At 50.0% G+C, this 9,758-nt stretch overlaps 3 protein-coding genes across 4 annotated transcripts; 1 reads left to right on the forward strand and 2 right to left on the reverse strand.

Annotated features, from left to right (window-relative positions):
- Window positions 1-729: 729 nt before the first annotated feature.
- Window positions 730-2,415, reverse strand: LOC117647370. Its single transcript, XM_034389093.1, has 3 exons — window positions 2,380-2,415; window positions 1,626-1,857; window positions 730-1,314 (listed from the first exon to the last, which is right to left on the reverse strand). The coding sequence occupies exons 2-3, from the start codon at window positions 1,815-1,817 to the stop codon at window positions 730-732; spliced, it is 777 nt and encodes a 258-aa protein (XP_034244984.1). The 5' UTR covers window positions 1,818-1,857; window positions 2,380-2,415.
- A 2,681-nt stretch (window positions 2,416-5,096) lies between these two features.
- LOC117646704 lies at window positions 5,097-6,719 on the reverse strand. 2 transcript variants are annotated; one of them, XM_034387832.1, is made up of 5 exons: window positions 6,500-6,718; window positions 5,737-5,827; window positions 5,520-5,650; window positions 5,253-5,430; window positions 5,097-5,166 (listed from the first exon to the last, which is right to left on the reverse strand). In XM_034387832.1, the coding sequence occupies exons 1-5, from the start codon at window positions 6,695-6,697 to the stop codon at window positions 5,147-5,149; spliced, it is 618 nt and encodes a 205-aa protein (XP_034243723.1). In that variant the 5' UTR covers window positions 6,698-6,718; the 3' UTR covers window positions 5,097-5,146. The 2 variants fall into 2 exon arrangements, with proteins under 2 accessions (XP_034243723.1, XP_034243721.1); XM_034387830.1 differs by lacking the exon at window positions 5,097-5,166 and having other exon boundaries at window positions 5,177-5,430; window positions 6,500-6,719.
- Window positions 6,720-8,332: 1,613 nt separating this feature from the next.
- LOC117647371 lies at window positions 8,333-9,376 on the forward strand. Its single transcript, XM_034389094.1, has one exon. It carries the CDS (start codon window positions 8,333-8,335, stop codon window positions 9,155-9,157), a length of 825 nt encoding a protein of 274 aa, XP_034244985.1. The 3' UTR covers window positions 9,158-9,376.
- The last annotated feature ends 382 nt before the right edge of the window (window positions 9,377-9,758 follow it).

The raw sequence follows: 9,758 nt of genomic DNA on the forward strand, positions 1-9,758 counted from the left end.
GTTTTGCAGTGCAGGCGGGCTCTAGCCCTTAATGGTAATGTTAATGGGCCCGTAGAGCATGCGAGTACGTGGGGTTGCCTATCCTCCCGTGGTCGGGCGCTCTGTGACGACTCGACCCGACGCTCGCAGGCGACTCGCAAGCGCACAGTGGGCCAGAAGGCCGGTGGACGCGGCCAAAATTCTAGACGGGTCTCGACGTCAGAGTCGCTAAATGAGACTCGAACAGAGCGTGTGACCCCACCAATGGATTGCTCTCCGAAAGAGGAATCCATTGGTGGGGTCACACGTCCGGTTCGAATTTCACGAAGAAGCTTCGGAGCTCTGCGACTCTACATTTGACAGCGTACCGCTGTTTAAACTGTGTTCAACCTCGGGGTTAAAAAAAAGTCCAAAAATAGTGCCAAAGACAATTTTATTGCAAACATTTTTTTGGCACAAATGAAGTTGAATCGCAATGCGTTCGACATTGGGTCTGGAGACCGGTGCAGGCGACCGAAACTCTGAACGCGTTTAGAGCTCAAGAGTCACTTAACAGGACTCGAACCGAGCCACTGACCCCACCACCGGATTGCCCGCCGAACGAGCAATCCATTGGTGGGGTCACACGTTTGGTTCAAGTCCCATTTAACGACTCTGGAGTTCAAAACGCCTCCGGGATTTTGACCGCCTTCACCGGTCTTCTGGCCCACTGAGCGTTCCAGGCATGCAAACCGCGAGGCAAGCCCGCGCTCAGATCCAAAATTCCAGCTCCGGGTACCTCTCGTAGACCGTCTGGACCGGCTCGCTGTCCAGCCACTCGTCCTCGTCGTCCTTGAGCCAGACCTCGAGCTTGGTGAGCGCCGGCACCACCTTGCCGTCCAGCGCGCGCAGGAAGGCGTCCGGGGGCTTGCAGTTGACGTCCAGGCTGGTGAGGAGCGGCAGGCGGTGCAGGACGGCGGCCAGTGGCGGCAGCACCGGCGGGGGCACGTCGCTGTCGGCCAGGACGAAGGCGAGGCTGCGCAGCGACGTGGGCGCCGCGTCCGCGCCCAGGCACAGCACCAGGTTCACGGCCTCGGCGGCCGGGTTCTTCTCCTGGTTGTAGTCCAGCGTCAGCTCCTCCAGGCGCGTCGCCGCCCTGCGCACCAGCTCCTCCGCCTCGGACATCAGCGGCCGCGTCCACGCGTTGAGGTCCAGGATGAGGGCCAGCTTCTTGAGGCTGGGGCACTGCAGCAGCGCCAGCATGCCCTTCAGCAGAGGGCACTTGAGCGTGTGCAGCGCGGGCAGCGCGGACAGCAGGGTCGCCGCGCGCGGAGTGTCCCCCATGATGCACACGTCCTGGCAGACAGAAGGGACAGTCGTCAGTCAGTGCACATCGAGCTACTGCCAGTGCACAGTGGGCCAGAAGACCGGTGTGGGCGGCCGAAACTCTAGACGCGCCTTGAGCTCCAGAGCCGCTAAATGGGACTCGAACCGAACGTGACCCCACCAATGGATACCTCGTTCGGAGAGCAATCCATTGGTGGGGTCACACGTTCGGTTCGAGTCCCATTTAGCGACTCTGGAGCTCAAAACGTGGCTAGAGTTTTGGCCGCCTCCACCGGTCTTCTGGCCCACTGTGCAGTGCTCTCCCGGATAAGTCAACGCACCTCCAGTGTGGCCGCATGCCACTGCAGGATGAGGTGCAGGTGGGAGTCCAGGATGCTGTTGTAGTAATCGAATCGCACCCGACGAAGCGACGCCGGCATGGACATGGACATGGAGGCACTGCCTTTCGTCAGGAGGGGAGGCGCCGGCAGCGGCACGTTCACGCCGTCGTACGGGTTGCCGGCCACGTCCATCGCCTCCAGTCCTGGACAAAGACGGGCGAGGGGTGAGCCACTGTAAAATTTGGCGTACAATTATTGTGTGAATGTGCAAGAATGTGTAAGATATCTGGCGTTTTCGCCACACATGTTGCCTACTTACAGGCGATTTTGCCACCTGAATGTGGAATGTGGTCAAATTTTGTACAATGAATGTGGGAAGGTGTTCCCCCCTCGAAGACGGGTCAGTATAAATCAGTGCATCGCCTAAGAATGCTATAGGAGATTTTTCCAAGCTAACGCGTGTTGACCGGACCTTCGTAAGATCTTTCACAACGGGCCAGAAGACCGGTGGAGGCGGCAAAATTCTAGACGCTCCACCGTCGCTAAATGGGACCCAAAACGAACGTGTGACCCCACCAATGGATTGCTCTCCGAACGAGGAATCCATTGGTGGGGTCACCCGTTCGGCTCGAGTCCTGTTTAGCGACTCCGGAGCTCAACACGCGTCCAGAATTTTGGTCGCCCCCACCGGTCTTCTGGCCCACTGTGCGTTTTCTAGGAGCCTGCGTTACATGCAACGGATTTCGCGACTCACCAGGAGTGAACAGCAATTGGTCCAGCAACGCGCACAGTCGCTCCGGAAGAATTAAAAATACGATTTCAAGAAATCCTAGGAGTCACGAAGTCAATTTGATTATTGTGTAAGAGTGTGGAGAAAGAAAAGAAGTGGTGGGTGGTGTTGAAGTTGTGGCTCAGGGGACTACCAATGGCAGTGGTACCAATGTGGTCGATGTGCGCCCGTCGAAATTTAAACTTGACAATAAATAGAAATCAAAATGCTGGTAAATTCAAAAAATTCCAATGCTAATGTATTCCGCAGTGTTCTGACAATGGAACATCTTTAGTCCATCATTATTAAAATGTTCTTAGCAGAAATAAGGCAGTAAATTAATTTTCACGGGTTGGCAACTAGTTTCTCGGCGTCTGCGCCCTTGCGAAAATCGCGAAGCTGAAAGCACCAGCAGTCGCGCATTAAAACTGCCCCTCCATTGTTGCTGACGTTGAATTGTTTGGCTTGTTTCAAAAGGCTATGGTTCTCTAGTTATGTTTTCTTCAATTCTGTGTAATAGTACTCCCTCACAACGCATCAACACCACGACGGTTGGTTTGACAAACTTCATAAACTCGGGAGGGATGGTTTCGAAACGCGGGTGAGTCTTGTTCGAGGAACATGAGCACTGCAAGTCGCGAGGTGGAGCGAAGTGGTCCTAGTGCTAACTGAACCACAACAACAACAAAATTGTTTTATTGACAGAAAAAAAAGTAATATTTGAGAAACTTTACGTCAGAAAAAAAGAACTTTTGTTTTGCTAATTTTCTGTGAATATTTTTTTAGAAAGTTATCACATAAAAATTGAAAATTTGTTTTATGTGAATTTTCATAAGCAGGAAACAAAGAAAAAACAAGAAAGAGAGCAAAATTAATACAGATTTCAAATGCTACAGTTGGTTAAACTGTTAAACAGGTTGCAAACCTACTGCGCATGTCCGAAAACACTCCGATCAAGAAGTATTATTGGATAGTTCTACCCGAAAAACTGCGTTCGAACCGACACCAATTCTATTGTTGCATCTTGTCTACCTGCAGTCAAAGAAATTTTTCACTTCGGACGTGCTATTTCAGCTTTTGGAGTAAGCTGTACAGACCCAAAAAGAAGCTCGGCTATTGGTCCGCCCCGGCTCGGGCTCCCCCCACTCCCTTTTTAGGGGTTCCGACGAAGGAGGACCCCTATTGCCCGGGACGGAAAAATTTTTTTCTTCCGCCGACGCCAATCTAAAAATGGTTTCCGCCATATTATTCCTTATCGTAAAAAAATAAAAATTCCTGAAAATTTCGAAAATTTATCGTAAGAATTTAACGTAAACGACAAAAACATAAATTTGCAACAATGAAGCACCCTTATCCCTTCACATTTTCCAGAAACGTTTCAAAGACAAAATGTGCTACTCCCCAAAACTAAGCATCCTGACTCATCAAAGTGACAAAAAATCGTCTGTGTTCTAAGAAAATGGTTAAAACATGAAAAAAAGTCTCCATGGCAACGACACAGTGCCATCGTACCAACTGTCAAAATTTAAAGTCGCTGATAAAAAGAAATCGAAACGCCGCGAAATTCGAAAATGCCAATGCTAACGCATTGCACCGTGTCGCGACATTGGAACATCTTTGAAGTCTGTCAGTAAAAAGTTCGTAGCAGAAAAGACGCAATAAATTAATTTTCGGGGGTTGGCTACAATTTTGTCGGCGTCTGCGCCCTTTCGAAAATCGCGGGGCTGAAAAAACGAGTAGTCGCGCATTGAAACTGCCCCTCCATTGTTGCTGAGGTTGGATTGTTTGGCTTGCTTTTAAAGGTTGCGGTTCTCTTGTGATGTTTTCCTCAATTCTGTAATCAGCACGACGGTTGGTTTGACAAATTATATAAACTCGGAACGCAGATGACTTTCGTTTGGCGAACATGAGCACTGTAAGTCGCGAGATCGCGAGATGGCCTGAGATGGCCATTGTGTTAACTGAATCAGGTTTGGGATGTAAAAATACCGGTAGGATTCAAAGTTACGTAAACAACGGTAAAATTAACGTAATTAACGTTTAGACGACAGACTCCAAATTGATTTCCACAACCGGAACACCGTGCAATGCGATAGCATTGGAATTTTTTTTCCTTTGACGAGTCGAGTTTTGCCATGGAAACGGCGATTTTGACAGCAAATTTCTCAAAATTGGCCGTTAACTTTTTAACCAGATTTCAGCATGAGAATCAGCGTTCAAAGTTCTACAAGTCTGCAAAATCTCATTAAAATCGTATAGAAAATTTCCGAAATGCATAAAGGGCCACACAAATTGAATCTCGGGCCGGCTGAATCCTGGGTATACTATAAGGCTACTTCGTGCCTAAAAAACCACAGAATTTACGTACTTTTTTTTTCTTTTCACGCCCAGTATACAGAAATTTCAGCACAGACACATACTGGACATGAATAGACGTTGGCCAGCGCGAAATGCATACGCAGGCCCGCAGGCCTGTATGCAGACTGCAGGGGGGACCGGGGCGCGGGTGTGGGGCGTGGGGCAGAGGGAGGGGAAGCGTCGCCATTTTGGGGTGGCGGGCCGAGCCGTGGCGAGCCGAGTCGTCAGTTTGCGGGTCTTTTACCATACAGGCCTTTACCGGAGGTAGTGTGAGCATTGGAGGTTATTAAGTGTTTTGACTAGACATTCCAAGTCAATACCACAAGAGTTAGAGCAAACCAAGTTTTGACAACATCTTTGACAGCTTGGTCATGGAGCCCGTGGATTCATCTCTTCAGAATTCACCTGTTGGCGCTACAAGACAAGTAAGTGATTTACACAGTATCCTATCCTATCCTATCCAGTGGCACAGGGTGATTTACATGAAGCATAGTGCTTACCAGCATTGTTTAGTGTCCTGATAAAGTCGTTGTACTTATTCAACCTTGTCCAGTGGTGGGTATAATGCTCATGGAGAGGAACAGGCGGTAATGTTAGGACTACTATTTTCTCAGCCTTGGTACACAAATAATCCAGAACTCGACGCAATTCATGTATCATTTGCTCAGCTTGACAATTCTGTCCCAACAACAGACAAAAACAAAATAAATGAGACAACTTCTATGGCAAAAACAGGAAAATAAAGAAAACAAGGAGCGAATACATACTTTGACAAGGTCATTTGTTCCGATCATAAGAACTACGTTACTTCCTATGTGATAAAACCCTGATTTTAAGCGTTTCAATAGATCTCCAATTCTCTGGCCACTCACACAGTATCCTAAAAACCGTATGCTCTCTGTAAAAATTAAAATAAAGGAATGTCAAGTTTGATATGTATAATTAATAACATGTAACCAAATTAACTTCAAAAAAGTACATTACCACTAAGAATTGGAGGTTGTCGCAGTATTTGTTGTGAAAAGCGGAGAAGCATACTATCACCAATAAGTTGATAACCAAAGATCCAGGGTCTCTACATTTAAAAATTAAAAAAGTAAAAAAAGGGAAATAAAAGAATAAGTATAGTTAATTGGCTGAGCGATAGCGAAGCCTGTTACTCCAGTGGGGTTGAAAAGTTTTTCATGTCTGTCTGTCTGTCTGTCTGTCTGTCTGTCTGTGTGCACTACTCCTCCTGAACGGCTTAGCCGATCTCGGTGAGATTTTGCACACTTCTTGGGTATGTCCTTGGCTCGGCACACGCGAAATTTCACCATCCTAGCTCTACTGGTTCAGTTTTTATAGCCGAAAAACACCTAAAAACGGCGAAAAATAGAGCTTTCCGCAGAAAGAGCACTTCCGGCCTGGAGAAAGGGGGGTCTGGGGGCGGAGCCCCCCAGCCTTGACAAGTTAAAAAGTGACAAGGGTCAAGATCGTGTTATCTATAGATAAAACAACTCTTTTTAGAATGTAGGGGGGTCTGGGGGGCGGAGCCCCCCACCATTCAACAAGTTAAAAAAAAACCGACAACGGACAAGCCATTGCCTGCCGCAGGCAGGCTAGCGCCGCAGGCCAAGGTAGGTACGCCAGGCGTGGATTGGAGGAACAGGCAGCGAGACATCGCGAAGCCTGTTACGACAAGACGCGGTCTGGCGTAAACCTACCTTGTCTTAGTGCTTAAATAAGAAACAAGCTGTAAGTAACTCACTGGAGGATTGTGGAGTGCTTGTAAGCAAGTAAATCGCTTATCAACCATTGGAGCAGCAGGTAGTAGTTCAGCTGAAGACTCGGGTTGAAGCCATTGATGGGGTAGATTCATGGGGGTCGGCACATTGACCATAATGAACACAGATCTTATCCTTGTCAAAGCAGTCTTCAATATTTCCCAGACCTTGTATGCACCCATTGACTGCCACAGTAGCCAATGCAATACAAGCTATCTATTTGGGCAGTAATTGGCTGAGCGATAGCGAAGCCCGTTACTCCAGTGCGGTTGAAAAGTTTTGTCTGTCTGTCTGTCTGTGTGTGTGTCTGTGTGTGTGTGTGTGTGTGTACACTACTCCTCCTGAACGGCTCGGCCGATCTGGCTGAGATTTTGCAGGCTTATTAGGTATGTTCTTGGCTCGGCACACGCGAAATTTCACGATCCTACCTCAACTGGTTCAGTTTTTATAGCCGAAAAACACCTAAAAAACGGCGAAAAATCGAGTTTTCTGCAGGTAGATCACCTCTGTCTTGAAGAAAGGGGGGTCTGGGGGGCGGAGCCCCCCAGCCTCGTCAAGTTAAAAAGTGACAACGGTCAAGATCGTGTTATCTTTACATGAAGCAACTCTACCTAGAATTAAGGGGGGTCTGGGGGGCGGAGCCCCCCAGCATGCAACACGTAAGAAGTATCCGACAATGGACAAGCCAATGCCTGCCGAAGGCAGGCTAGCGCCGCAGGCCAAGGTAGGTACGCCAGGCGCGGATTGGAGGAACTGGCCGCGAGACATCGCGAAGCCTGTTACGACAAGACGCGGTCTGGCGTAAACCTACCTTGTAGTAGCTTAATTATATGGTCAAAAGCAGTTAAATTAGACCCCCCCAAAAAAGCAGTACATTTACTTCCTTAGAAAACTTGCCTCTGGTCACCACGCGAGCGTCGCGAGTTTGATCGCCTAAAGACACAATTTTTAAAAAACTAAAAAAAAAGTTTTGAAATTTTATTTGAAATTTCAAAAATTCTCCACGGCCAAAGTTCTGAATTTTTTTTTTTCAAAAAAATTTATGTGAGTGGTCCTTGAGTGAGGTAAAAAATTGGGAGCCGGATCTGAGCAAGTGCGTTTCGGACCATGATGGTTTGACGTGGAATGCCCCCACCGTATATTTAAGTAAACATTCTCATTAGTACTCTGCAAACTGAAGTGTGTACATAGTACACTCTTATTGGAGCATACTTCCAAGTACACTCTTATTTACAGCATACTTGCTAGGCACACGCTAAATAAGAGTGTACCTGGAAAGTACACTTAAACTAGCCCATGCTTTTAGATAGGACTAATCGACTGTATTTTAGCGTGTACTTGCAAGGTACACACTTATTTAGCGTGTACTTGCCAGGCACACTCTATTTTAGCGTGTGCCTAGCATGTATGCTGTAAATAAGAGTGTACTTGGAAGTATGCTCTAATAAGAGTGTACTATGTACACACTTCAGTTTGCAGAGTATCATCTGCTTTCATGTTAGCGTTAACGTTTCTCTACCTCTCCCTTCTAACTCTGCGCAGACGTCGCTGCTGTCGCTGCCGGACGACGACCTGCTGAGCGTGCTGGAGTACGTGAGCACGCCAGACCTGCTGTCGTGCCGGGCGGTGTGCCTTCGTTTGCGGGACGTCGCTCTTCGGCCGGAGCTGTGGCGGCGACGCAGCATTGACATCGAGTATAATGCCTCCACCAGAAGCCTCGAAGCCGCCGTCCTGCGCGTGGCGCCGTGTCTCTCCACCATGTCCATGCGGGTTGCAGGCGGCAGCCACGCGCTCGGCACGCTGGCCGCCACGACCAGATGCGCGGCGGCCGAGCTGATCCTCGACGTGGGCCACAAGCCCGCGGGGTGGGAAGCGGCCAAACTCGCGCTCCGCAACAGGCGGCGCTGGGGACGCTGAGGACTCTGGTACTGTCCTGTCCGCTGGCCGCCATCCCCGGGCTGAAGGACCTGCCGCTGGTGGCGAAGTGCGCGTCGCTGCGCTCCCTCAATCTGACCGTGGATGAATGCCCCTACAATGCTGAGTCCCTGGCCGCGGCGGCCTTCCTGCGCGCCGCCACGCACCTCGAGGAACTCGTGCTCCAGTACCAAATTATAGAAGACTGTAATGTAGACGTAGACGTTCCCGTGGAGCAGGGGCTGCTGCCGGCGCTGGCGTCCTCGGGCCGCGCCTCCCTGCGGAAGCTGGTCCTCAATTGGGGGGATTTCCGCAACGACCGCCGGGTGACGGAGCTGGCCTCGGCTCTGCCCGGACTGCCCGCCCTGGAGTGGCTCGTCCTGCCCCACGTTGTGCCCCGGCGCGTCCTGCCCGCCATCAACCCCGGCAGTGCGCCCCGTCTTCGCGGCCTTAGCTTACCCTCCTGTATGGTCAAGTGCGCGCACGGCGCCCTGCACGAGCCAGACGTGTGCCGCATCCTCGCCAGCTACCGCCACTTCTACCTGGTCGTGGGAATCATGTGGTGCGGGGAGGAGGGGCGGTGCGAGCACTGCGCAAAGGGCTGCCACGGCTTGCCCTTGCCAATCGGCAAAGAACTTGTGGGCTTCTACACGCACGAAGCGCCCAGCAAGGAGGCTGTGGATGGATTGAGCCTGAAGTCTGTTAGATTAACTGGTATTTGGGATTAATTTCTGGTTTCTTGGATCCACACCGATGAACAAGTAAGACACGAGTCGTGCGCTGGTAGAATCTTTTATTACAACAGATACATGGAAACGGAAACAGTACAGGAGAACAATCATGAAATAATTTAGAGGGCGCAGGAACAAAAGAATAAGTAATTAAGAAGAAAAACAAAAATGAAGAATAACATAAGATAAATCTATATCTGACATTAAAATCAACTTTCTAACACTTCCCCTTCAGATATAGATTGTTTACTTACAACTAATAAATTGACATAGACAATACACTCAACAATTACATTGCAGTTAAGCCTAACCACTCTATCATTTGACACATTTTACCTTTGGTTAACACTCGGCGGAGACTCCCGGGGGGCGGAGACTCGGGGAGACTCGGCGGAGACTCGGGGGGGAGACTCGGGGGGGAGACTCGGCGGAGACTCGGCGGAGACTCGGGGGGAGACTCGGCGGGACTCGGGGGGACTCGGCGGAGACTCGGGGGGAGACTCGGCGGAGACTCGGCGGAGACTCGGCGGAGACTCGGGGGAGACTCGGCGGAGACTCGGGGGGGAGACTCGGGGAGACTCGGCGGAGACTCGGCGGA

The sequence above is a fragment of the Thrips palmi genome, unplaced genomic scaffold (assembly GCF_012932325.1).
Source record: "Thrips palmi isolate BJ-2018 unplaced genomic scaffold, TpBJ-2018v1 HiC_scaffold_2, whole genome shotgun sequence".
Lineage (NCBI taxonomy): Eukaryota > Metazoa > Arthropoda > Insecta > Thysanoptera > Thripidae > Thrips > Thrips palmi.